Genomic DNA, 27,830 nt, shown 5'->3' on the forward strand with positions numbered 1-27,830 from the left:
GTAAGAAAAACCACAAATAGTAACTAGCCCGTTAATAGATGATACCTTTGAAACGAGCAAAAGCTAAGTTGACTGAAACCCAGTCTACTATATTATTTTCTTATAATTTGCATTTCTCTCAGCTCAGACAATGCAGATGTTTTGCTTTAGTTCAGCAGCTTCATTTTCAAAGCCTCAGTTCTACAACGATTTTTTGGTTTGTTTTGTTTTTTCAGAATTGACAAAAGGATGATTTGATTGAACAGTTTTACTTGATAATAGAAACTTTCCTATCAACCTCAGGCTGTGTAAACTGTGTGTGGAAAAACAGAGATTAGTTAAGTTGACTTTCTCCTGCCCAGTCCACTGAAGTCACCTACAATATAAGCAAATACACATTCCTTTTCCAAATGTCTTTGGTTTTTGGTTTTGTTTTGGTTTTTTGTTGTTGTAGGTTTTTTTTTTAGGGGGAAAAAAAACCCCTAGTATTAAGAAACTAGCCAAAGTTACTCAAAAAGGAACGTGTATTAAAATGGCAGCTTTAAACAAAGAATTCTTGCTTCGGCTCTGTGCTCAGACCACTTCCCTCTGCATAGCTCAGTTTGGGTCAGTTTCTGTCCATGTACTCTTCAAGGCGCAAAAGCCATTTATTCCAGTACTGCGAGCACAGATCAGGATCCATGAAGTGCGGATGTGCAGGGAAGCCGTTCTTATAGGCAACCACAATGAGTCCACAACTAACCTACAGTTGAAAACAGAAGGCTGTCAGAAATCTGACATTAATATGCAACTTCCATCAGCAATTCTAAACACATCACCTTAACATGTAAGTATCTTAAATAAGAAACGGGAAACAAAAAAGAGCAGTAGTTTACCACAAAACACTTGGGGACTAACATTCAAATGCTCCAATGACTCAGTCAAGAGTCCAAAGCTCTGACTGACTTTAGTGAAAACCAGAGGGCTTGACCTCTGAGCATCAGAGTGACACGGTCTATATTTAAACCTTGCAGGTGCTTGTAAAACTCCCAGTGACTGAAAAGGTTTTGCTTGGGGTCACGTAACTAGACTGATGCCATTCTCCATCATCAGTTTAAATGGAAATGGCTACTTAGGTATGTTCTGACACCCTTCATACTTGACAACCATCTAATCCAAATCCCAAACAGCCACCAGCATGAAAAGAAACCAGCGGGGGACAGGAGGCTAACAGAATTCTAGAACTACTGCCTATATTTCACTCTGTAAGGATCACGGCCATTAAGTACTTGTGTTTACTGACTTCTACAGTATTCCAGAAAGTCCTTTGTGCAACCTATGAATTACCCTGCTCCCTTCTGCTTTGTATTTCCCCCCCTTCAATGCTCCGTATTGAAATAACAATCCCTCAGGCCAAGCAGGCCTGGCTAGAATTGCATTTGGAGTCCTTAAAAACATTATTCCATCGTTTTCTGCTTAAGTGATTGACAACACACTGCCTTCCTCCAAGGAAACACTGTACAGCTTCCAAACACTAAGTACATCACTTAGTCCCTCATTTGCTAGTGGGATATGGCAACACATGATGTAAGCAATGGCCTCCCATGCCATTTCCTTGTCCTGCTTCCCACTCCTGACACAAGCAAAACCCACTCAGAACAAAACACTGGGGGTTGCCCAGATGCCAAGTCACTGTGAATTCATCCAACTTCTTAAGATGCTGAGCATCCCTCGGTCCTACCGAGCAGTTCCTTAAAACCACTGAAAATATATTGCTGACATGCAAAGGCAACACAATTAGCAAGAGTAGAGGAGTTACTATGTCAGCTTAACCTGATCTAAGACTGGGCTGCTTTGTTACAAGTCCTACCAACAGTTCCACGATAGACAGCAGGTGCTGAAGGCAGTAGGTGGGGAGAAATGAAAATAACATGAATGTTGCTGCTTGTCTTGGCAAGTAGCAGGCCTACTGACCTGGAAGTCATAGTTGGCATCATGATTTATGGCTCCAATATATGCTGCAACCTGTAATGGGTTGTCAAAAGTATTCTTCAGAGATGGCTTTGATTTCTCTGATGTTTTCCAGTCAATCACACACAACTGGCCACTGCATAAGAGAATAAGATAGGACAACGTTTTAATCTTAAGTTTCATAAGTAAGAAATAAGGGATGAGACAGCAAAGAAAGTTGTATCACTCTTAGCCTGTTTCACTCTGATGTCATGTTGCTCATCATTATGTCTAAGCAAGTCTCTTCCACACTGGGAGTTTAGATCTCAAAAATCAAGACTTAATAATATCTGCTGAGGATCACTTAACCCTGCCCTGCTCATACCCTGCTCCAGTAAGGAATTCTCCACAAGAAACAACAGCACTTCTGACATCAGGTTCATACAGGGGATTTCATCCATTTTGCCACCCTTAGAGGTCCATCTAGCTTCCCCCCAGCAGCTCACCAATACACCCACCCACTCCATCCTGGGACACACCTCCCATGCACCATGGAGCGCCACACAACACTGGCATTATCAGATTTCTTAGCGAACCAGTACCTCACCGATACTTAGCCACGCAGTCTACCAGGCCCAGATACCGAAGAGTCTCATGCTGAACTGCACTTTCCAGAGCTTTCACTTCACTGATATCTTTTAAGACATGCTGCACACTTGATAAGTAGCCAGAAATATCAACATCTTCTCTCTCCTCCTTAGTTCCCATCTCTTCAGACAGCAACATAGATTCCAAAGCTGCATGAAAGAGCTCTCCTTGGAGGAAGAGATCTAAGAAAAATGTGAAAACACACCTACATTTCAGACACTACTCATAATACCTGATGGACATGTACTACAGATATCACACAACATAGCTCTTAAACCAGTCCTGCTTTTTGTACTGAAACCCTGAGGATGCAGGGAGGAGAAGGGAACGAGACAGAAAAATAAATCATCACCAGTGAAATTAGTATCTCTTATATTAATGCTTACTTTACTTTTTCGGTCTCACTAATTACTCAGAAACAAACCACAATTTTTAATTTATTTGTTATTCAAAGGCATTTCTAAATTTCTATGAATTTAAAATATTATTCTAGACTGCTTTTGCTGCATTTGTTTCTTCTGCTGTATTGGTTCATTTGAATGGAATTAACCTCCTTCTGAAATGAGTGAGGATAGTTCTAGGAGTAAGAGCTTATCTCGGAAATGATTCCAAGAAAGACAAAACTTAAATAGTTATGTAAGTTTTGTTAGACCACCTTATCTGCTGAAGTGCTGAGTAACTCAAAAAGCATAAATACAGGATATTCAGTTTTAAAAAGCATAATGATTCATGTAAGGAGTGCTCGGGTATTTATCATCCTTGCTACAAGAGGCTACCTACTATCCCCCAGGTCCTCCCAGACCCCCTTCCGTCCTACAGCTTGGAGGAAGTCACCTTTGTAGGTCTTAACAAATGAAAATCTTTAAATGAATGGCAATTTCATAGAAAAGGCTATATATACTGGAAAAACTAACTAGTTTCTGAAGAACTTCAATATAAACAGCAAGACACACAGGTTTTTAAACACTCAAGACGATATGCTTTCAGAATGCTTATTTCCATCGTGCTACAAAGTAGCTTTTATCTGCAAACAGGCTTAATTATATCAGCTGGAAAATATCTATTTGCAAATAGATACTAGCAAATGGAGAAATAAAGGAGGGGCAGAGAGGATAGAGTGAAGAACATCTAAAGTCTAATTCTTGTTTCCCACACGTTTCTGAATCCATTTCAGTGGTCCTAGAACAAAAAGCAAAGTTCAGAGCTTAGATTCATTGACAACAGGTGTGCTCCCAATATGATCTCACCCCTTGAAATGGAAACAATGGATTTCAAAACACTTGACTTGTACAGGGCCAGATACTCCAGCTAAGCTAGCATGTCCCAGACAGCTATCCAGGCTATTGCTTCTACCTTGTAACCACACTGTGATTAGACTTACTTTTAGTATACTCTGCAAAACCATCTTTTCCAAGTTCCAGTATCATTTTCTGCTTCCATCTTTCCAGATAAAAGGCTTGCTGAGGAGAAATAGTCTGCTGAAGAATATGGGTAACGCTGGGCATTTTTGTTTTTTGTAAAGCTATTTTCATGGGGAGGTTTGAATCACTGTTGAGAAGGGTACTTCTCTTGTTGGGGTTTATTAAAGGAACCCAGTTCTTCAGAGTTTTTGTTCCACCTTTCACTGGAGGTCTGTGTTTACCTGGTGGCCCAGATAACAAATTGTCTTCTTCAAGTATTGTCTCTGGTCTTTGGCTGCTGGTTTTGTAAGATGTAACAGAGTAGACCAAGTTCTTGTATTTTTCTTGATCAACTTGTTCGTAACTGTTGACTTTTTTCTTTTTACTAGAAAGACACACGGAGGTACCCAGACACATATATGGGAACTGCTTTTGGCAAAAAGGTATTTGAAAAAGCATTTCCAGTTTCCCTGGTTTCCTGGACAGTAGCTGTAGGAATTTCATTCTGACAGGAAGCATTTGTGAGTAGTTAAAGTTTTCTTTCTTCTGTTAGCAACAGTCTGTAGGTTACCATATTTTCACCCTGTGGAAAAATAAATTTGTGATTTCCAGAGTCATGAAACTCTTGCTACCCATCTATTTTTGCCCTTTGCCATGGTCTTCATACACTTTATGCCACCAAAACTCCTTTAGATAAATAATACAGTAAGAAAAAGAACCAACAAGCAATGAAAAGAAGAAACAATCCTGAAAAGAATGAGTGCTGGACTGCAAAATCTGAATTAGGGCAAACACATACAGATGTTCCAAGTTGCAAAAGCTGCAGCAGATGATGCCCTTACAGCAACTGTATCAGAACTGTCATGAAAGTACACAATAACTGATCTGCAACAAACACCCCCCCCCAAAAGAGGCAGGGGGAAATAAAAAAAAGGCTACGCAGGAAAGAATGAAGCAGATCTATTGTTATGAGGTATTAAAACCATGTAAGTTTAAACCCAACTTCAGGGGACTATGGTGACAAAGTACCTTTTGAAGAATAAAAACATTTTTCTTTATACCTAGAAGAAAGCAGACAGCAGCAATATATGCCTTCTGAAACTGGGATACCTGAGACTGGGAAAGCCAAAGAGAAACCAGATGTACTGCAAGCATCTTCAGACTGAGATAAATCTTTTAAAGATCAGAGTAAAATATAAAGGTATTTTCCTAAACTGAGTTTCAAACATAGTTGTGTTCCAAGACAGTCAGGAAGTTTAAAAGCAAAAACAGTATAGCAGAAATGTTGTTCACAGCATAGCTTTCAAAACTGCATTGTAACTGCAGTGGTAAGTCCTAGGGAAGTTTATGCACATGGATAAAATGTAAACACTTGAATAGTGGCATTTAAATCAACCCTAAAAACTTGCAGAATTGAGGCCCTATTCTTCTGAAAGTTATCTGCTTACCACTACAAAGTTCCCTTCCATCTACTGCAAACAAAGACTACGGGGAATGCACGTTGCCAGCTAACATCAGCATTCTGTTCCTGACAATACTTGAATGTTACTCTTTTCTTTCCCCACACCTCTTACACAGCACTTTATACACTGCCCAAGCCGTAGGCACCACAGAGAACAAAAACATAGCAGGAGGAGTTATTTTGTATGGACAGGTCCTGCGCTGATGCAGAACTGCAGTGACACCCACGCGTGGGTGCAGGCATCTGTCACACAGAACAGCTGGCAAAAATGGGGTTGTATCCGCTGCAGCTGATTACATCAAGGCATCTTGTAACAAGAGGCTGAGACCTTGGACTCAGGGTTCCATAAATATTATTCTTCATCTGTGAAGGACAAAACCATCTAGCTGTAGAAGTTTAATCAGGAGTAGGCAGATACACTGTTCTTTTCTTTACTGGCTTTACATTTTCACACTTACTTTGTATGGTTTGGGCGAATAACTGCTCTGTAACCTGATGCAAAATTAACCTGTCAAAAGCAAATCTGAAGGAGGAAAACACAATTAGGTTGGATCAGGACTTTGTGTCATGTGGTAGTGGCATTTCTGACCCACTACCAGGTGCCCAACTGCCAGATCTGCCGTACAGTTGTTAGGTGGTCTGTCTTTAGTAAGGGTTTCCTAGAATTACAATGCATATCACTCAAAATAGTTAATGATTTTAAAACTGCTTCATGACCTATAATAAAGTAATAGAGGAAAATAATGAAAGTACCAACTGATTAATTCTGCTACTGACTTTTTACAAACTGATTAGATACAAAGCAAGCTACCTTACAAGGGAAACCTTACCATTTAAGATACTTTGAATGTGTGGCTTCCCTTTTTTAATCATTACATTACACTTAATATTGAAGCAAATCTAAATCTGCTTTCCTTATTCAGAACTGGGCTAGGCTGAGCTGCACTTGTTTTCTCATTTCCCAGTATTCAACAGCAAGAATGGACATGACCCTCTGAGCGTCCTCCGACCTTCAGACTCCTGTCAAAACTGCTCTCCTGCCTGCACATGACAAAAGTGCAAGTCAGGTGCATTATGAAAGGACAAACCATACAATTTCAAGCATTTTATTGCCACAAATATGCAAGTTTTGCCAAAACATTGAACAACCTGCTTTAGACAGGTTACACAGCAGTAAAATATTGGACTGTCTATGTTCTGTAACTTAAGTTGTGCCATTTCATTTCATGAACATGTGAGGAAGTTTTAAAAACTTAGGTGAAATGTAACCGAATTTTTTTACCTCTCATTTCTTATGTGATGTCAAAAAGCTGTTTCTACAGCATAAAGAGGTACTTTTTATGAAGTATATGTTTCAATTTCTCAGTTCCCTTCAGGTTTTCAGTCAGTGAGTTTTGTATGTCTTCACTATTGCTACCAATTGTTCCAATAAATTTATTTTTAAGAAGCTTCCCATGTTTTGTCATTTGACTATCATAAAGCAGCTCACTTCTGCAAAGCTACTATGCCAGTATTTACAGCAACTCATTCTTCTCAGGAGACTATGACATTTTTTAATAGATTTTTTGGTTTTGGAATGGGATGGTTATCTGACAGAATCTGCCCTTTGCTGAAAAAGAAATAATGAACGACGTTATCACATTACAACAGGTGTCAGTTTGCTGCAGGAGGTAACAAAAACCAGTAAAAGCAGCAAAGAGATATGTAAAGGTCAGGCTTTAATACCATAAGCAAATTGCTTCACCATACTTTTTCATCATAAAAAGCAGTGCATAAAAATTAATCTTACCTCTTGGGGTCTATGTCTAAATAGAGCTGCTGAAACTGTGATTTAAAATAAAACAGAAAGAAAAAAACCCGCTTATTCCAATGTAATAATATCCAAGCGCATAGTTTCTCAGGCTATTGTTTGATGACCATTAATATGTTTACCCAAGTGTATAAATCAGAACAGAATAAATGCTGGGTCAAGACTGAGGATTTGTTCCATTAGCCAGAGTACAAAAGAAAAAGTTTATTCTGGCTGTGTGTCAGCTGCAGGATGCAAAATGATACCTGATTCAGCATAAAGATCACTTGTAGTAAGCTGCCTCCTCAATATTTTTTAAGGAATAAATTTATACCAGATCAGTGTTTTGAATCACGGGGCTATTAAACCACACAAGAGCCGTAGAGCTAATTTACTATAACACTGATACAGTGTTTCAGTAACATCTAGTATGAATTTGAAATTAACAGCCTATATAATTCTGGAGTAATATCTGTGGAAATGTTTATGCATCCCATAACGAACTAAACCACCAGAAAACAGAAAGCTTGTCAGCTGCTGTGCTGTTCTACAAAAGGATAGAGGTTCTAGGATTGCTAAGAAATAAAGAATGCTTTTATCTGGTGGAATAAAGTACCATGTGTTTTTCAATACATTACAGTGGCATTTCTGTGCAAATAACTTACATTTAAAAGAAAGAAATAGAGTTGGAGTGGTACAGATCTACTCTTGCACAAAAAGAACAGAATTCAATTAATATTTCTCTCTGGGGAAGTGTCTCATTTCTCTCTGAAACGGTTTGCATTCGAAGACTGGTAGAATTGCTTCAAGTACTGCATGATGAGCCACGCTGGAGAACTCAACACAAATAAAATAACCTGGGGGAAAAGAACACAAAAAAGGAGGAGGGACTTCTCTTAAGCTTCCCAGGCTAACCGACTTTGCAGCTTCAACAACAACTGCACCAACGCAATCGAGGAAGCTTTTCCAGGATAGGAATGAGTGGCCTAAGTGAGGGAAACAAAACGGGTTACTTAAGAAAATGTTCATACCCATGAAAACCTTCCTCAACTATGGTTTCAGACAATAACCAGTATAGCATTTTCTCCAGCATCACCTATCAAGCAAACAAAAGCACCAGTTTATTTCAGGGATAAAATAAAGAGGACTACTAAACATAGTTTCAGATCTGTTGCCCTGTGTCCCTAACTTGAGGAGAGCAAATCCAGTAGTAAAGGTTTAATTTTAAGTTAACATCACAGGCTTTTCTCTAGAAAGAAGTATTACTATTTGAATTGGAAAGGCAACAGTAATCTATGGTCTTTGCTGGAACGACCACTTTCTCTTTTTTCTGGTTACAGCTTAATAATGGAGGGCTTTCGACAGCTATATCACTTTCAGGATTTTCACACTTGCCCATTCCCTGCCCCAACCCATTTTCCTTAGTTCTTTGCAGTTTGTAAGCTAAACCATTGAACCCGTGCAGGTTAGAAACATACCTCCCTCTTTTGGGAAGTTAAGAGCATGAGGTGATAAAGGAGATTTAAATTTAGCAACTCAGTTTAAAGCACAAGCCCACAGAGCTACACTGGACCAGAAGGACAACAAGCTTCAGCACTGGGAAGGGAATTAGTGGGCAACGGGGCTGTAACACGAAGTCAGCAGTCTCGGCAAAGCGTTTTTGAAAGAGCTGGCCTAATATCGGTGACCAGCAAGTGCCCTGCAGCAGACGGACACGTTACTACCTAAGCACCAGGTGCCTGAGAATCCCAGATGGCACCGGGTAGCTTAGCGTGCGCAGGGCCTCCCTCTCCCCTCTCGCCCCCTCGGGGCTCAGCCGCTCCGGGGAAGCGGCCCTGCCCGCCGCCCGGGGCGGTCCCGCCATGAGCCCCGCTCGGCTCCGCGCCGGGGGCAGGGCGGGCAGCCGCTGGCGGGCTGGGGCGCGGGGGCAGCCGCAGCGGGCCGCCGCTCTCCCTCAGCTAGCCCAGGCGTGGCGGCCAGGCCGGCCTCTTTCACCTCGCCCCCACAGAGATCCCTTTTCCCCTCCCCACGGCTGTGAAGCCCCAGCCCCCTCACGAAAAGCAACCCCAGAGAGCGAACCCCGGGCGACCATTACCTCGGCGCGCCGCTTCCCGCCGGCGCTCCCGCCGCCCGCCCCTCGCTGCACGCGGGCTCGCCCCGCCGCCTCCCGGGACCTGTAGTCCTGCCCCGCCACCAGGCCGGCCCCGCGCTGAGCTGTCGGCGCTGGAGCCCCGAAAAACAGCGGTGTGGGAAACGTGCCTTCTCTCTTTCGCTTTTTTGTATTGAGTGTTCTTTGAAAACTTCTAAAGAGACCTAACCCGAGACTTAGAAAGCGATAAAAAAGGAAGGGGGTGAGGGGAGGAAAGGAAGTGTAATGCCGCCATCTTGGATGAAGGCAAGCACCACCCTGCCCTCACCCAAGATGGCCGCCACCCCCCGCGCGGTGAGCGTCGCGGCTTCCGTCGAGAGCCGGGCCGGCGCGGGGGCTGCCGGGACGGTGGGGGTGTGTCGCTGGGGGCGTGTGGCGGCCGCGGCTCCGCCCTGGGCTATATGAGGCGGCGGCGCCCGCCGTGGCGCGGAGAGTGGTGAGCGGTGGTTGTGCTCGGTGAGACATGGCTTTGCTCCGGGAGGACGCGCTGAGCAAGGTGAGGGCGGCGGCCCGAGTCACGCTGAGGCGAGCGGCGGTGCTACGGCTGGGCTGGCCCCGCGGGCTGCGAGGGGGCTCCCCGCCCGCTCCGCCCCCGGCCGCACCGGGGCGGTGACGGGGTTTTGTTCGATTTAGGGTTTGGTTTTTTAATATTAGTTTTCTTAGCCCCTGTGCTGCTCGCTTCCTGCGGCCGAGGGCTCCTGAGGGCACCTGGTCGAGGGGTAGCCGCCCAGGGGGAGCGTGAAGTGCTGTCCCTGAAGATGCCGAGAGAAGGCTAAAGAAAGGAGGGAACGGGGGTAAAACCTCCAAACCACGGAATAGCCAAAGCCAGGGTGGGAAGGGGGAGCAGGGAAGGGCTGTGTAGCTGCCGTGAGGCAGCGCAGGCGGGGAGCGGTGCCCTGGAGCGGGGGCCCGGAGGCAGGGGCTGCCCCGCGGGGTGCCGGCGGTGCCCGAGGCCTTTCGACCCGCTCTTCCCCAGCGGGCCAGCTGCCTGCTGTGCCTGGGACCAGCCTCCTGGGTGTGTGGCCTGTGTTCATTAGGCTGTCAGCTGTCACTTCAGCTGGGATGCCTTTTTCCCTTTGCTGTCACATCAGTAGCTGCCTTGGTTTTCCTTTCTCTGGTAGTGTTGAAGATTTGAGTGCCAGGGAGGCTTGTGCCTTGTCTTTGAGGGGGAGTATGGGATGTTACCCGATGTTAAGACTTTCAAGGTCTCGGAGGAAATGCAAGCTAAATGCTAAACTGGGAACTGGCTGTGTTTGTTTGAATTAATGTATTTGTATGCAGACAGAGTATGGAATTATTTCTCATGCTGGACAAGCTGCCTGGCTTAAATTACCTGGTTTAATAACTACTCTCCATGCACCTTGAATAGAAGGCAAGATAGCCCTGTAACAATCTGTGAGCTGTCCACTTGACTTTCATCCTGTTGCACCTGAAGGTAGTTTTGTATTGTGACTAAACTTAACTCGCAGGAATATGACTTGTGTTTAAGTTGCTAAGGGTGCTTAAGTCTCTTCAGTCTGTGTTTTCCAGCTTTTTGAAAGGTGTATGTTAACTGATGTGAGGGCTAGAAACACACCTGCCTTTAACTCTTTTCATTTGCTTCTCTTGCATATGAATATTTAAAAAAAACCTGATCCAGTAGAACATGCAAAAGCTTGTTGAACAACTGTTTTCTAGTTAACTTGCTTTGAGCTGTGAATTACCCAGTGCTTCAACTTATTTCTGCTGCATGTGAAACTATTAGTATTAAAGTTTCTGCCATTTGAGAATACTGAGTGCCAGTGTATAGGCTTGCAGGACCTGCAGGTGATGGGTGGAGGGGAAGGTAAAATATCAACTGCCTTGCAGCAACTGGTAGTGCTCCGAGTGTTTATGTGCCCTTTCTAACTTAGCAGACAGGAATATTGGGGGGGAGGGGAAAATGTTCCCACAGTGAGGGCTGGAGTAGCTTTAAACTCTAATGCTCAATGGCCAAAGATTAACTAGCTTGTGTTTGGTAGCAGGGCTGTCTTGAGATTCCAGCAGCAGGGAGGAGAGAAATACTCCTATCTTGTCCCTGTTTAGGCAAAGAAACAGCAACATGGAACTTGTGCACAGCTAGTAGATAAAGCCTATGCCTATAAAAGAAGCTTCGTTGGGTATTAACCTTGAATAGGGATTGTTGGTAAGTATAAACTGAAAACTGACCCTGAGGTGATGAAGCAGGAGAGGATCAGGATATGTAGGAAGAGGAAGGGAGGGTAGGATAAGCGTGATTGGAAGTGCAGTGGGAAAGATGGTGTAATCTGTCATGGGGAGGAAAAAGCACTTGAGAAAGTGAAGAGAGTATGGGGACTGCCAAACTGAGGTTGTGCACATACCCTGGTATTTCTTAATGTCAGTGGCTTGATGGTATTTTAAAGGCTCCAGTCTGCAGTTAAACTGTTCTAGGTCAAAATACTGAGAGTGCATGTAGTAGCCCCTCTTTCTGAGAACAGTCAGCGGAAGAAAAAATGGTGTGTCATAGCCTGGGACTGCTGTTACAACTCCTGAACAGTGGCTCTTGGTGCTGGGCAACTTCTGCTACATGTTCTAGTAGGCCATCACTTTCCAGATCTTGCTTATCCTTTGCAAGAAAACCGCTTCTGCTTGCTGCGGGAGGAGATGAACCGCTAGCAAGGTGAAAGCGACTGGATGATGTACTGTCAAGGACATAGTCTCCATGAAGCTGGTGCAGCAGTTTGGGCTAACGACACAATTTCATGTCCACGGGAGGTGAAGGGGGCATGGTGAGTCTGCATTGCTGAGACTCCCTACCACCAGCTTTGGCCTCACTGCAGGAGGTCAGCAAAACATTCTGTAGATGCTGACTATGGCTTAGGTGTTTGCTTCTGTTGCACAATTTCCGTTTTACTTGGGCATACTTTGTGGTGCAGATGGTATATGGGCTAAAAGTGCTTAGCTATAGGCTGTGCTCTGCAGGCAGACTGCTGCAGCAGGGTAGATAGAGCCTGCACTGCCAAAGCAGTTGCTTGACCCCTAGAGCTGAGGAAGCAGTGGGTTGGATGGAGGTGTCCTGTGTGCTGTTAGGTGGAACAAGGTGAGCTAGAGAAGCTTTTGCTCAGAATGTGGGATCCTTGAGCGTTGATGGTGTCCTTCCCACAGCTCCTTACCTCTGTAAGGAGGTGTGTGACCACTTGATTTCTGCAGAGTGATGCAGATGATCTTTCTGACAGGAGAGCTAAGTGAACAGCCAGCTTATTGCACAGCCAGTGGCAACAGGTGCTCTGGCTATAGAGGCTGCTTTCTGCTTACTTGCCAAGCACTGTGCTTGGTGCAGAAAGCCATTTCAGTGTGACTAAATTGAGCTGTTATTCCCTCTTTATCTTTGTTTTAAGCAAAATAATTAAACCATTGCATCACTAATTTTACAGTCAGAAGCTGTAAATTTGGGAAAGCATTTTCTATAGCATAAATAGCAACATGAGGGCAGCATGCAAGAAGACTGGTTCAATTTTCCTCGTTATATGTAACTGGGATTACTTCAGGATTGTTTCAGCTGAATGTCAGAGAGCTAATATCAAGTCTGTCACGAAGGCTGCAAAATCAAAGCTTTGCATCTTTTGTATTGGTTCTTTACTGCTGCATGCATGTAGTATACTTTCAGATGTATTTTTAGTATCTTGATTAAAGGGAAACTTAAGCTACTTGTGCTGAATATGACTGAAGTGTTGTTCCAGCAACTAATGCCAGATAGTCTGAAGACTGTTGGTTAACTCCTGGGTGTTGAAACCCAGGCCCTCTGGAACTCAGGACTTGGTATAAACTGCCAGAAAGCACCATGATCTTTTAGTGTTCTCTGGAGAACACTTAAACAGCTCTAAGAAAGACTGCTCTGTAAAAAATGTGATGGATTTTGGATAGTGGCAGATGGAATTACTACTGGAGTCTTATTTATGGCTGTTGCTTGAATGACAGCAAGGAGTTGATCATAAGAGTTGTGGTGTAGGTTGGTTTTTTTTTATAAGCTAGCTGACAGTAAGCAGAAAGCTCGGTGACGCGTAAATCCTTGTGGAAAGGCTTTGTTCCCTCTGGGAGCCCAGCTATGTGGAAGACTCCTGGATTAATCTGACTTTGAGAACAAATATGGATTCTTATTTCCCTAGCAATCGGATGTTGTATACTGTTGCTTGCACTGGCAGATTCTTTTGTTAGAATGCAGAAGTAACATCGAGTCATCTAGAACTGATGCTCAAACTGCAAAGGGTGTAATTTTAAAAGCAGGCGTTCAGGCCGTTCAACAGAACTAGGCAGCTTCAGTGGCTGAGAATATTTCCTTCCACTGAATGCCTGCCAAGTGTGAAGATGTGTTTGCACTGGGTGAGGCCTGATTAAAACTTATGTCTGGGTAGCTGATGGTCATCACCAGGTTGTACTAAAATGATCCAACATTTTTTGTTACTTTTTTAACATGTCCAAGCAATAGAAGAAAGTGCTGTCAAATGCTACCTGGATTGGTCACAGTAATGCACTCTGCTATCTCTTGGGCTACCAGATCAGATGATTATCACAGTGTCCTAATTAGTACCATAATATCTGTTTTTAGTCTTCTGGTCCTGAAGCCTAGAAATGTTAATCGATATGATGACTGATTGTTGTTCTGGAGGGCTCTGCTTGATGTCTTCTAATTTCCAGGTCAGACAGTTGTGGTGGGCAGTATCTTTACTCAAGAAAGTGAAGTTTTTCTTGAATCCTCAAGAAGCCCTGGGGATCTCAGTACAAGTCACTGAAGAGGCATCGGCCTAGAAGTGGGGAGGCATCAGAGCAGCTGTAACAATTGCTGTAGTCATGGCAAACCAGAAGCCTCTAAGTTGTTTCTGAGAAAGGGAAGTGAGAGATCAAAGTGGAGGCACTGTGCTGGGTTTGGGTGAGTGTTTCAGTTTGCAGCCCAACCCAGCTGTTTCCCCCTGTGCTGCTTCAAGAGTCATCATCCTCTATAGCTCTTTGTGGCATGTGCTGCAAGTAAGGAAGAAATGATCTCTTGCAAGTTGCTGATCTTGAATTATATCCCCTTGAGGGTGTGGGGTGACAAACTGGTTTCTAGTAACTGGGATTGAGAAACCTCAGTTCTTTTGCCCACTGCCTGGAGTGCAGGGAAAAAGCAACGATGTCCAAGCAGAGAAATGCCTCCAGATATGATGGAGCTGCCAGATATGGCAGGCCAGAGAGCTAAAATGGAGTGGTTTCCTGGGAAGGCCTTAGGTGGGGTGCCTGCTGTGATACAGAAAGAAGCCTGGGGGCTGGAGATGAAAGTTTAATTCCTTTGCTCTGCACAAGCCTTCATGTGACCACAAGCAAGTTGGTCTTCATTCCTCCTTGTAGGATGGGTGCAGGATGAGTAGTAGAATGAAATGCCTTGAGCAGTGAGCTGCTAATGCTGCAGGAGCAGGTGCTTGTGTAGGTGAAAGATTGATGTAAAACATCTACTTTAGGTGCTCACTGAGGTAGTGCTTTGTAGAGCTGTGGCAACAAGAGGGGGGCTTCTTTCCTCCAGTTCAGTGGAGAAATGCTGCTCCAGCACTTTCTGTAGGGAAACAAGGCACTTTGTCCTCCTGAAGTCAGACCGTGAATACTCTCTTTGTAGTCTGAGCCTTGCTGCTATGATTGTGTAATCCTAAAGGTCTCTGGCCTAGAGTTAGAAGCCCACAGTGACCTTCACAGGACTAGAGTAGACCAGGTTTTATGATCCTCTATTTCATGTGGCTCCAGGTCCCTCACTGAAGAGCAGACTCCTGAAGGGTAGGAGTGATAATCCTGTGCTGTCTTCAAACAGTGAGAGGCTTGATGTTTGAGCCTGCAGTGGCCTTAATGTATATGGCCCAGCCTATACTTATACAGCAGATGTTTAAGGCAGGAGAAGTAAAGGAGTTTTTTTTAGCAAGGGGCTTCATGTAGTCCTGAGGGGCAGAATCCCACCGCTACATGTAGGGGAGTTCTTGACTCTTGCCCTGTGTTTGGGCTGGTATCCCACTTTGGGCCATATGTATAGTACATACTGCTCTGGAGTGCAGAGCTGAGCACTGCTGCTTGTTGACTCCCAGTTCCTTCTTTGTAAGGAAGGCCCAGCTGGGGCAGCAAGCTTTCCTGCAGTAGCATTTCTGGGGTTTGTTGAAGCTGTAGGTTGTATGTTCTTGCTGCTTTGCCTCTGCAGGTCATGGTGCTAGTGCAGCCGAGAAGCACCTGTGACACTTGAATTGCTTTAATCTGACAAAGCAATACCATTTTGTGTCTATATCTGCTTGTCTCTTTTGCAGGCAACTACTAGGCATGAGGGAGTGTGCAGGCGGCATGTGATCATGGGTTACTTTCTCTGCAAGACTTAATAAGAAAGTTCACAAATTCAGGACTGGCTGATTTGTGTAATCCTTTCCTTAGTTTAGCTGGGAGGAAGCAGTTTCCTTTGGCTTATCATACTTTCCAGACTCAGCAGTTCATATTGTTAGCACTGCTGATCCTGTTTGGACAGTAAAGATAAGTAAGCAGGATGCAAAACACTGGGGTCTGCATCTCACTGCTTTGGCTGCTAGTGTTATCTGGCTGGGAAACACTGACCAGTTTGCCTCATTCAGCTGGCAACACACGACAAGCTGTGCTCCAAGTGAAACTAGTATCTGAATGGTGGCCTGTGCTTCCTCTAGTGCTTGAATGGGGCAGCTCCTGCCTAAACCAGTGTCAGTGACCTTGGAACCATGTACCTTTGTGCTGTATGGTCTGTGTCTTCCTAGCAAGTACCAGAGTCACAGGCTTGTAGGGGAATAATCTGTCCCATGGGGTGACTGGAGAGAAATGACTGTACTGTTGGAGTCCCTGTAGTGTTTGGAGCCCTACCATGTCCACTTGGATGTGGGCAGTGCTGGGACTGCTAGGAGCTGTGTTCCAGGGCATAGCTCTAAGCTGAACACTCTTGCTTGTTGCAAAGGCAATACCCAGGATGGGATAAAAGCCTCCTGTCCCACAGAACTCAGAATGGTAAGCTCAGTGTGCTGTGTACAAGGCCCTTCCATAGTCATAAGGCTTAAAAAGATGTCTCTTACCTAGCTCCTTCTAACTCTAGCTAACAGCTGGTATGCAGCGGATGGAAGTCTTTTTAGTGTGGCTGGAAGGATGAGGGTACTCCTCATTTATGTATGAGAGCCTAATCATAGATGACAGTAGACATCAGTGGTAGTGGGAGTGTAGGCAGGGGCAGGCTGGGTAGAGGCAAATACATGCTAGCCTGACAGCTGTGTCCTCTGCAGGTAGCCAGAGAGACTTGTCATCTACCAGATCTGGGCTGCAGTACACAGATGGCCAGACTAGGGGGAGGGAGCTTTCAAATCTTTTGGAAGCACAGCTTCATCTTATAAAGGGCAACCTCTGAACAGTTCTTATGCAGCTTTACAGGAACTTAAGGCAGTGTTCAAGCTGTCTGTGATGTGACAGGATTGCTCGGATGCTGTCTGGCACAGTTTGCTTAGAGGCTTTGATGCTGAAACCCGTGCTTAGCAGGTAGTAGGGGCAAGCTCCTGGCTGGTGGGGTCTGTGTACTAGTGTGCTGCAGGGTGGTGAAACACCATCAGTCATGGCCTGGTTCTCTAGCTTGTTTCCTGAGAAGGTATTTGGAATTACTTCTGAAGAATAACCTTAGGATTCAGCCTGGCTCTGGTCACTCTTTGGCAAACTTCCTGTGTTGTGGCCTTGATCTCTGGCAGTTTCTCACTTAACAAACCATTTTTATTTTGTGCTTATGCTGCAGCACTGAAGGGAGGGCTTCTTAGAACACAGGCTTCGTGACACAGGAACCACCACGATGTGATAGGCTCAGGTTTCTGCACGCTTCTGAAGTACAGGTGACTAACTGAAGCTGGTCACCAGCATCTAACAGCTTGTAAAAGTCTATTCCAGGGTATCTAAATACATCCAGTACATACCTCAAGCACATCCATGTATGTGTGAACTTTAGTAATCTATGCTGGGTATGCCTAAACTTTTTTGTTTACTTCTGAGGTCATGTAGAGAATTGAAGCCATTTGTCCTCAGTGGTTGGGTACAAGCAGTGAACTATGACTTGGTAAAGGAAATTCAGGTTGTCAAGTGGAGGGAGACATGAGCTGGTGGCTATGCTGAATGTTACCACCCATGAGGGCAACCTGGCCGCTTCCTAGAACAGGGTGGCAGGCTGAGCACCAAGGCCTTGCTGGCTCAGAGTCAGAAAGCTCTGTCCTTGCAAGGAATTCCAGTAGGACTATGACTTGAGGGTGTTAGTGGTGTGTAACCTAGAGCATCTTCAACTGAGAATGCTATTCCACCGCTCTAGAAAAGTTTGAGTATGGTTGAAATTATGTTCTGGGGGTGAGCTGTTGGAATGGAAGAAATGAGTCCCCAAAGGAAGATGCTGGCTCTAAGGCCTACCTGAAGCACTGGGAAGGCAAGTCTGGTCTTTATTGAACCTGGTAGGCTCGGAGGTCTCCTGTAAAGGGTGCCTCACACAGTGTGCTCAGAAACCTGAATAGCTGCTCTGAGTAGAAACAAATAGCACTAAAATTTTGGCAGGCACAAAGCTCTGTCTAGAAAGGGTAGGACAGACAAAACCTGACTTTAGGAGCGGAAGAGACTTGCGGTTACAAGCAGTAAATAGCTTTCTGTAAAACAAAACTCGGATATCTTTGAGGCTAGTTTTTGTACCAGCTTATTGGGGCTTTCTTTAACAGCAAATGTGCATTCTAGAAGCAATGAATAATATGATACCAGGTACTCTGAAAATAGGATTAAACAGATGCAGTGATAGTGCCACAGCGTTCTTGGGTTTTGTCCTGTTTCTGGCAAACAGTTGGCTTTTAGACTCTGTGGGAGCCTAAGGAGGCTTCATGCCCCACTTTTCCCCAGGATCAGGGAGAATGTAGCCTCTGCAGCTGTCAGAACAGCTACTGGAACATGTGCAGTAGTTTTGGGAGATTGGAGTGTACTGATGACCAATCCAAGCCTTGTGAGGAAGCATCAGGCTCTTGTCTATGGCTTGCTGTTTGTGAGAAATAGAAGCACTTAATTCTTCTCGCCTTGCATTAAAGCAGCTCTTAGGTTGGAGGGTGAGGAAACGGATCATAAGGCTAGGCTCTTAGGAGCTGTTCTGCCACATTATTGTGGCAGCACAGGATAATGAAGGGAGAACTTGTAGGGTTGTTGCTGTCTTCTAAATGGTGTAATAGGCTTTGGCTTGGTGTGCTCCAAGTAAACAAGCTGGAGAAATACTGGAAGGAAGATGATTGACCAAGGCTTGTACTGTGAATTCTGTTGCAGCTGAGGTCTGTATCTGTAGACCTGAACGTTGATCCTTCTCTCCAAATCGATATACCTGATGCCCTAAGTGAAAAGGACAGAGTCAAGTTCACTGTGCATACAAAGGTAAGATCATGGTATAGAAAGAGGTCTTCATAAATGTTATGACTGTAATATGTGTATTTACAAGTATCTCTAAAAATGAACTTGGCAATGATGGAAATTTTCCACTTGAATGTGGCCTGCGGGTGTATATTTATGCAGAAACTTCAGATTTCTGAAGATGTGAACGCTCTAAATAGAGACAAGGTAGCTGATACACTAGATTGTCTTTGCAAAGGAATCCTAGCTTGACACCAGAAGGCTGGGGAGTAGGAGTGGGGAAACCAGCTACTGTGAAACTTCACAAAATAAACTGCATAAATGCTGTTCCACAACAGTGCCTTTTCTTTAAATAGTCTCCTTGCTGGTATGGCTTGCGGAATGAGTGCCAGCTCAGCTAAAAGAGAGTAGGCAAGGCTCTTACTAGGCAAAATAGCTTCCTTTGGAAATGGACAGAACTGTTTCTAAAAGCACTAATTTACAAAACAGTAGGCCTTCTATATCTTCTCTTCCAGACTACACTGCCAGCTTTTCAAAGCTCTGAGTTTTCAGTTACAAGGCAGCATGAAGACTTTGTGTGGCTGCATGATACGCTCACCGAAACTGAAGAGTATGCAGGACTTATTGTAAGTACTTCCTAAAAAATGTAATTCTGAAACACTACAGTAATTTAAAGTGCATACTAGTTAGAGCTGAAGTCTGCTTTACCAATGTTACTAGAGTTTTGTGACTTGAGTATTCCCCTATGGTTCCTTTTGCCTTAATTCCCAAACACCTTGAGTGGTATGTTAACTTTCCATATAGCTTGGAGCAGCAAAAAAAGCTTGATGCTTTGAGAGTCTCTGACTCTACAGTGGTATTCATATCTGCCTGAAGATGACACAAGGAAATGCTGTAAAATACAGTCTTTCTTTCCCATCATGATTCTTTAGGAAGCCCTGTGGGCCACAGAAGATGGCTGGCTTTGGGGTGGATTATAGAGGCTGTTCCTTTTGATGGCTTTCCCTCCTGGGGCAGGGGTAGCGCAGAGCTGGGAGGGGCAAGCAGGGACCTAGACATCAGCATGCCTTGAATTCCTGAGTGCAGAGCCTTGGTGGCTTGCCATGACCCAGGCAAAAGGGCCTCCTTCCAGAGAAGGCTAGAAGTAATTTTGGAAAACTTTATTTGCTAGCGTCTATCACTAACCAATTCCTTGGCTAGATACCTCCAGCACCTTCAAAGCCTGACTTTGATGGTCCCAGAGAGAAGATGCAGAAACTAGGGGAAGGAGAAGTGTCTATGACAAAAGAAGAGTTTGCCAAAATGAAGCAAGAGCTAGAAGCGTAAGTAGAATGAGTCTACTGGCAAAAGCTGCACTTAGAGAAACCTCCTGGGAGAGCAATTGATTTGGTGATAACTGATCTTGGGTGTGACTGTTTTGAAGGTGTCTGCTGCTGCATAATTTTTAAAATCCTGGAGCTGGGGAGCTGCCAAAAGCTTTCAAACTGGAAAACTTACTAGCTAAAGAGATTGAAAATAGCTTTTCTATCACTAGCTAGCTATTTCAGAAGCTGGTGAATATTTTCACTGGATCAACTTAAAGCAATTCTTTGTGTATTGAAGAAGGCAGTACAAGTGAGGATCTTGGTCTGTTCTTTCCTTTCAGTGAATACCTCGCTGTCTTCAAGAAGACTGTATCATCACATGAAATCTTCCTTCAGCGGATTTCTTCTCATCCTGTGCTGAACAAAGATCGCAATTTTCATGTTTTCCTGGAGTATGACCAGGATGTAAGGCGTGCTTTTTTTTCCTCTCCTTTCCAAGTGAGGCAAGATGTTAGGAGTGCTGTCACTTTTTTCTGGGCACAGTCAGAATGCTGTGTAAATCTGTGCATCATCAGCAAGAAAATACTGCCAGTACTTCTGTGAGATGATTGAAGGATGAAAGCCTGACCTTTAGACCTTTTCCTGCTAGAGATATCAGTATTTCTTAATCCTAGTCAAGTTGGTTAGGAAGCCAACTTTATATGCCTTTATCTAAGGAGCCAGTGTATTCAGGTGTACCTGTGCTGTGTGCTCCGTCGTCCTAAAACAGAAGAATGGAGGTGTATTGAAGCTAGTACTGCATCTGTTGTGTTATACCTAATTATGAGTGATAGATGCTGATCCAAGATGTGTGAGGAGAAACTGAGCTGTTTCTGGGAATGGGAAAAATCTGTGGTGCAGAATAGTTGAACTATTCTATTCTGTACTATTACTATCATGTAACAAATGGCTTGACTATTCTAGTCAAGCCGTTTGTTACATGATCCATCTTTATACAGGTATTATAAAGAGCTTGGAAATCAGCCTGCTCTGTCATAAGTGAAATAGAAATGATGTTGCTACACTGCAAGTGTCAAAATAGTCCCTTTTCCCCCTTGGTGTAATGTTAAAGCTGTCTTGGCCTCTCTGTTGCAGCTGAGTGTTCGGAGGAAAAATACGAAAGAGGTGTTTGGTGGCTTTTTAAAAAGTGTGGTAAAGAGTGCTGATGAAGTCCTCTTCTCTGGAGTCAAGGTGAGGTAGTTGATTTACCTCTTACTTACCCTAATTTTGATGCTTCTTGTTTCCTGCTCTGGGGAAGTTAGGTATGTCTGCTTCAAGCTTCATGTGTGTGGGGCTCAGTTACTAACCCTTGTTAATGCTGTCCCAACTTGGGTGGAGTAGTCTATATTAATGTTGACTCCTGTAGAAATAAGACATTGGAACTATAGGCTGTTAAAGATTTAAGTGAATATTGAAAGTTGCTGGTGGATGCAGAAGAGTTGCCTTAACACCCAGTACTGGTGGGGAGGAAAGGATTACACAGCAAATGTGCTTGTGGGTTTCGTCTACTCTGGAGCTCTGAACAGACGTGATTTATGTGTTTCTGCTTGCACTAGATGAGATCAAATACCAAAGGCTCCTGTAAATGGTCCAGCTTGAGCTTTTTCTATCATGTTGCCATGGTAGCTCTTTCAAATAGATTTGCTGTCCTAAACACAATGTCATGAAACGTTACAGTACATGTGACATTTGCGGATGTGAAGCAAGCTTGTAAACTGCTTACTGCTTAGCCACTGTGTTGGAGCAGGCCTGGGAAATAAAATTTCAGCAGCTGATAGTCCTAAGGGCTGTCTGGTGCCAATTTAGTGGCTGCTTCAGACAACCAGCTACATTGAACAGCTGGATGTCAAGTCCATCTTCACTTCATTGTGAAAAAAGCACTTGCCAGACAGCTTGGTTTGTTGAACTCTTGACTTGGGATCTTGTCTTGAACTCTGTTCTTTAATGGAGATCAATAGACATAATGCTCAGGTGGCTATGGTTATGTCTTTGGCCCTTCCCAAAATAGCAAAGAGGTTGTATTCTGTATAATGTAACTGACTTAATGCGTCCTACTCTCTTTCAGGAAGTAGAAGACTTTTTTGAGCAAGAGAAGACTTTCCTTATAAACTACTACAACAGAATAAAGGATGCATGTGCAAAAGCAGATAAGATGACAAGATCTCATAAAAGTAAATATTTTCAAAGACCTTTCTAATGATCTCGTAGTCTTGCTGATTTAAGCCTGAAAATTTTGTCTTGTTCTTGTAGATGTTGCAGATGACTATATTTATACTTCAGCTTGCTTGAACAGCCTGGCATTAGAAGAACCTACAGTTATCAAAAAGTAAGCAATTCTAACCGTTCATAAACGTATCCTGAGTCTGGGAATATTAAGTTCCTTCTGTAAAATCCAAGGGGCTGAGTCATAGCCAGTTTGAGTTTCTTGAATTGCAAGAAAATGGCACTGAAACTTCCCTTCCTTTGGTGCTTGTGATGCATCAGACCTAAAACTATCAGTTGCATCTAGCTTCTAACTGGCTGATTTTTTTGCCATTTGTGCCCTAGAGCTGAACTGTGCTGGTCATCAAAGCTCCTTCTAAGCAGAAGTTTCCTTTAATTTTTCTTCAGGTCACAAACTCCCAGAGAATATGGGAGAAAGGGTTTATGCATCTGTGTTCTAATGTGCTGTTGAATACACTAGGCCTGTATTAAACTGTGCTTGTATGTTCTGGACCTTGGAAATTCCAGAATGGTGTGGGTTTTTTAAGCCATGGAAAACTAGTCACCTTTTCTGAGGTGAATTCTTCCACCTCTCTGAACTTTGTTATCAATTCACCAAGACCTTGTTAAAACAGAGTATTTAGCTGCATGAGCAAGGCTGTTCATCCCTCTGGAGGGTATTGTCGGGGAAATTCTCCACAAGATCCTTACACTCTAGAGATCAGTGTAGTTACTTTAAATGGTGTCTGGCTGCTCAACTGTAGTAGTCTGTTAGGCTGGGATCCAGCATCTCTTGTACTAAACCTTTTGTTTAGGTCTTCGCTTAAACCAGAGTTCTTTTCAAGCCCTTGTCTGGGTCTGTATGTGGGAGTGAACTCTGGCCTCAAGCTATTTGGTTTTCTGCCAATTGATGCCAGCATTTATCAGGCTAAGAACTATCTAAAACTTATTTATGCTTTCTTTTTTCTTTTCCCCCCCCCCCACTAGGTACTTGTTGAAAGTTGCTGAGCTGTTTGAGAAACTCAGGGTAAGAGAAGCTCTGGGGAGTGGGGAAAGAATCCGTGTATCTGGATGTTGCTGTTTCCTGTTACATACCAACTATCTGATCTCTTCTGCAGAAGGTAGAGAGTAGAGTTTCGTCTGATGAAGACTTAAAGCTCTCAGAACTGTTGAGATACTACATGCTCAATATAGAAGCTGCTAAGGTGAGAATGGTTTTCTTTCTTGAAGCTTAGATCTTTATGGCTCACTGATGGTATTCTTTGTGCTTTAAGATAAGAAAGTGGACTCCTGTTTTGCCTAAGATGTGTCACTCCTATATTCTGCTGTGGCTTAGAAACTGTATGTTGGCTAGCTGTGTTCCAGCCCACTTACAGAAGGCCTGCTTAAGATGGCCAACCAGTTTTTGTATGGGTAGAGAGGAAGAACTCTTTACATTTCAGTAAGTTAGAGCAAACTGAATCTGAGTCTGCAGCAGTGTGCTAACCCTTCCCCTGCCTGAGTACTCATGACTTCTCAGTAAACCCAGTGATAACTAAAAATCCTGAAGTAAATCCCCACTGATTAAGTACTTAATCATGAATGTACAGTAACCGGGGAAGGCTGCTGGAGTCTGGACTTCCAAGAGCGGTTTGATAGATTGATGTGACTGACAAAGCCTTGCCAGCAACTCTTTTCTAATCACTACTTGGCAAGGGGGTGACTATGCTGAGAAATGGTTTCTAGGGATAAAACTGATGAGCCTCTTCATATGGTATCATACCTCTAATGTCACGTACCCTGGAACATTCACTACAGGCTCTGTGCAATCTACTGCTATTCAGATATCAGGACTACACTGTTGTTAAATTGGAAGAGGACTGGTGCTGAGACCTATACTGCTGCTTGTGTCTAGCTTTGTGTAGTGCTTCAGTCAAACTGTCAGATCACCAACAAATGAAATGATAGTGTATTCCTTCCTAGAAGCAGACTGAGGGAATTCAGAAAGTGCTGTTCCTCCTTAATGGAGAGGCCTGCCTTACAGAAGGATAAAGCTACTTTTAGGGAAGAAGTGATGCCTACAGTAGCCCTCAGACTTCCTTGACTAAGGCATGAGTGGCTCTCCTGAAAACTTGATGCTGCACTGGTGAAACGCTCCTGTTGCTGCGCTAAGAGCATAGCAGATTATAATAGCTTGTTGGAAGGATCAGAATCTGGTGCTGAAAGAATTGAAACCTGCTGCTGCTAAGGTAGCTGTAACCTCAGTTTGGGAAGTGGTCCTCTTAAAGTTTTGATGCACTATTCCTGTCTATTTTCAGGATCTTCTGTACAGACGTACAAGGGCTCTTGTTGACTATGAAAACTCAAACAAAGCTCTAGATAAAGCCAGACTGAAGAGCAAGGATGTCAGGCTGGCTGAGGCACATCAACAGGATTGTTGTCAGAAGTTTGAAAAGATTTCTGAATCTGCAAAACAAGGTAAACAAAGCTTTGCCGTATTTGTGCTGAAGGGAGATCTTAATACAGTCCAAGCTTCCATCTGACCTTCAGCTACTGAAAGCTTCTGAACACTCCTGAAGCAAGTAGTCTGGACACACCAAGGGCAGTACAGATGCCTGTAAAATTAATGCAGCTAAATATTTTTAAGAATGATTGTCTAAAGCCAGAGCAGTGTCAGTACAAGACAAATCTTAATTAAAAGCCCCTGGTACTTGCTTTCCAGACTAAACTTTTGTTCTGAGCCTCCACCAGAAGGTAACTACTCGGGCTTCTGATTATCTCAATTAGAACTGTGCAAACAGGCTTTTACTCTGTCCCAGTACAGCTGAGTGCCTCATTCAGAGTTTCAAACACTGGTTCTTAGTAGATGCCTTTGGACAGTACAGAACAGAGGAAACATACTTTCATGGTACACATTTTTGGTGTTCTTGGTTTTTTAAATGTTCTGTGATCTCAGAGCTTGTGTGGCTTACTTCTGTTTTATTCCAGTTGTCTTCCTATAAAAACTTTCTGTCTTAGACAAGCTGTCTGTTTCGTCACAGAGATGTCAGTGTAATGAATGCATTTCTGGCTAGGAACAGCAAGGTGTAACTTTTGAACCTTTTTCTAGTCAAATATTGCAACTGGAGCTGTACAACAGAACTCATGAAACATAAGGGGCGTTACTGAAACTTCAGTCACACTTTGTATGTCTGTCTTATCTTTGTTTGCTCATTCTTCCCTACAGAACTGATGAGCTTCAAACAGAAGAGAATAGCAGCATTCCGCAAAAACCTAATTGAAATGGCAGAACTGGAAATAAAACATGCAAAGGTGTGTTCTTTTTGGAATTTAACAGGCTTAGCTTGAGAGAAGTGAGTAAGGTGTAACTTGGAGGGTTTGCTGGGTTCCCTTTAAAACTCGAAAGTGCAAAATAGAATGGCTGGGCTCTTCAGCTGAGATCTGAAGAGGGGAAGGAAAGGAAGTAAAAAAACCCTGTAGATGTAGTTCATACAAAGAACAAATGCTGACAGTCTTACCTGCTCTGTGCATGAAGTCTGTTCTCAACCTGTTGCTCTTGGTACACCAGCCTATTTGCACTGCAAGTAAGAAGTCTCAGTTTTGCAGGTAGTACACAGCAGGTCACCTAACTTCCCATCGGCAGCCTCATCTGTGGGGTGTGATCTCATCTGCATCTAGACACAGCTGCTGATTCAAGTGTTCTTGAGTGCTGTGAGAGCACATCCTGCAGCTTGTGATCTGGCTGTCAACCCTTCCCCCTTGGCTGGTCAGTGAAGGGGGACACTGGCTTTGTAGCAGCCTCTGCCACACTTTACGGAGCAGGCTTGAAGTAGGCTGCAGAGACCACCCCATGTACTGCCAGCTTAATCCAGGAAAGTGTACACAGGTTACAGGGTCTTTTAATTTAGTGCAAGGAGAACAAAGCAGAAAGACTTGAGAGGTAACTGTGCATCCCCAGCTTCTTTTGAAGAAGGAAAGTGTAATTTCCCACTCCCTGAGAGCTCTGGACTTCATCGCAGGTAGCTACTTTGGTACTGAGCTTGAATGTGACATATGAAAGGCCTGACAATACTGCTCAGTTTGGCTCACTTAAAAAAAAAAAAAAAAAAAAAAAAAAACACAAAAAACAAACAAAAAACCCCCAAAACTTACTACTGTCTCTTTCCTCTGTCCTTCCCACAAAATGAGTCCTGGCTGCAAGCCTGCAGGAAGAGGTAGATTGGACTGTATGATCTAGTTTTGATGCTTTACGGCTTGAATGCTTGTCTTCGCAATATAAGCTCTTTAGCAGTGTCTCGGGCTACAGAATCCTGGGATGAAGCTACTATTTTGGAAGCTACTTTGTTGTGGAAGGCAGGATTTAAATTATCAGTCATACTTAGCTGAATCTAATTCTCTTCCTTTTCAGAACAATGTCTCTCTCCTGCAAAGCTGTATTGACTTGTTCAAGAACTAAGACGCCTTATTCTGAAAATGTGAAAAAGCATCAATTGCACTCAATGGCCAGGGGCAACTTATTGGTTTGACTTCATTAGCTTAAAATAAATATTGTCACTGAGATTCTGTTTGACTAATACTTAAATATGTTGATAGCGATACATTGACTTTCTTGGTATAAATGAGAGCTGAATTGTGTATGTATTGTCTGGATGTAGCTAACATCCTGTTGGCTAACTCAAAATGAGTCAAATGTCAGAAATCAGTTAGCTGCTGACTGACTTCATCTAGCAGAAAATGTTTTTCAAGAAGAACTTTTTTCAGGATCATAAAGTAATCTGTCTCTTCATAGCCCTAATATATTTAAAACTTGCAAGTGGGAGTGACTTCTATAAGTGTAGTGACTTTATAAAGTAAATATCTTAACATTCCACTTCCCAGTCAGATTTCTACCAAAATATATTTTGAATTTCTATAACTACATGCAGTATTTGTACACTTGGGCAATACATTAAATAAAGATGTCTGATACAACAACTGTTGTATGGGAAGACTTTGTGTGGGATGTAAAATGACAAACAGGTTTCAGGCACAGAACTATCACAAGTTACTCATCACCTGAAACTCTTTATTCAGAGCACTAGAGATAAATACTTGACTCTAAGATTGTTCTTGAAATGGGTGTTGACATGAAAAATGGGGACTTCAGGTCATGTTGCTGTTTGAGTAGCTCTCAAACTTCTACTTCTTATATGCTACACACAAAGGAAACCAAGCCTTTCAAAGGCATTGTTATGTATAGATCGCTTGGACTCCTTCAGACTATTTACAATGTGTCATATTTTGTCAATCTTTATATACCTCCTGCTAGCAACAGAAGGCTGTTTAAATCTTCAGGGATTCTGGAAGCACAGCCCTAGCCAGTCTTCTGTAAGAAGACTTTAAACTTGGCGTACACTGCCATAGCTGAGGCAACTCGGCATATAAACCCTAGGGTCATCATTCTACAGGCTGGCTATCGTTTGGTGTATGTGGATATAGGTCAGTGAGCCATATCCTTCTAAAGGCAGCTTTCTGAGTGAGTACCGAGCCTTGCTTAATTTCTTGTGACTAAACT

The 27,830-nt window shown here is 43.4% G+C and overlaps 2 protein-coding genes across 5 annotated transcripts; one reads left to right on the forward strand and one right to left on the reverse strand.

Moving 5' to 3' along the window:
• Positions 1-406: 406 nt before the first annotated feature.
• On the reverse strand, positions 407-9,600 carry MGME1 (mitochondrial genome maintenance exonuclease 1). 3 transcript variants are annotated; one of them, XM_080408879.1, is made up of 7 exons: positions 9,303-9,600; positions 7,873-8,064; positions 7,208-7,242; positions 3,938-4,539; positions 2,516-2,738; positions 1,933-2,065; positions 407-721 (listed from the first exon to the last, which is right to left on the reverse strand). In XM_080408879.1, exons 4-7 carry the CDS (start codon positions 4,473-4,475, stop codon positions 587-589), a joined length of 1,029 nt encoding a protein of 342 aa, XP_080265005.1. In that variant the 5' UTR covers positions 4,476-4,539; positions 7,208-7,242; positions 7,873-8,064; positions 9,303-9,600; the 3' UTR covers positions 407-586. The 3 variants fall into 3 exon arrangements, with proteins under 3 accessions (XP_080265005.1, XP_080265004.1, XP_080265003.1); XM_080408878.1 differs by lacking the exon at positions 7,208-7,242; XM_080408877.1 differs by lacking the exons at positions 7,208-7,242; positions 7,873-8,064.
• A 95-nt stretch (positions 9,601-9,695) lies between these two features.
• On the forward strand, positions 9,696-27,250 carry SNX5 (sorting nexin 5). 2 transcript variants are annotated; one of them, XM_080408875.1, is made up of 13 exons: positions 9,696-9,852; positions 18,672-18,776; positions 19,268-19,378; positions 19,953-20,074; positions 20,398-20,521; positions 21,191-21,286; positions 22,161-22,266; positions 22,346-22,421; positions 23,285-23,324; positions 23,416-23,502; positions 24,595-24,754; positions 25,503-25,588; positions 26,685-27,250. In XM_080408875.1, exons 1-13 carry the CDS (start codon positions 9,820-9,822, stop codon positions 26,730-26,732), a joined length of 1,194 nt encoding a protein of 397 aa, XP_080265001.1. In that variant the 5' UTR covers positions 9,696-9,819; the 3' UTR covers positions 26,733-27,250. The 2 variants fall into 2 exon arrangements, with proteins under 2 accessions (XP_080265001.1, XP_080265002.1); XM_080408876.1 differs by lacking the exon at positions 9,696-9,852 and adding an exon at positions 10,578-10,791 and having other exon boundaries at positions 19,245-19,378.
• The last annotated feature ends 580 nt before the right edge of the window (positions 27,251-27,830 follow it).

This window comes from Falco punctatus (assembly GCF_963210335.1).
Source record: "Falco punctatus genome assembly, chromosome: 12".
NCBI lineage: Eukaryota > Metazoa > Chordata > Aves > Falconiformes > Falconidae > Falco > Falco punctatus.

Coding starts and splice junctions, on each gene's coding strand:
- MGME1 (XM_080408877.1), bottom strand. CDS start 4,475: ATGCTTCCTGTCAGAATGAAATTCCTACAGCTACTGTCCAGGAAACCA. Junction 2,739..3,937: donor TTTTGCAGAGTATACTAAAA/GTAAGTCTAATC, acceptor CATTTTTCTTAG/ATCTCTTCCTCCAAGGAGAG. Junction 722..1,932: donor ATGCCAACTATGACTTCCAG/GTCAGTAGGCCT, acceptor TTTCAACTGTAG/GTTAGTTGTGGACTCATTGT.
- SNX5 (XM_080408875.1), top strand. CDS start 9,820: ATGGCTTTGCTCCGGGAGGACGCGCTGAGCAAG. Junction 9,853..18,671: donor GGGAGGACGCGCTGAGCAAG/GTGAGGGCGGCG, acceptor ATTCTGTTGCAG/CTGAGGTCTGTATCTGTAGA. Junction 25,589..26,684: donor TGGAAATAAAACATGCAAAG/GTGTGTTCTTTT, acceptor CTTCCTTTTCAG/AACAATGTCTCTCTCCTGCA.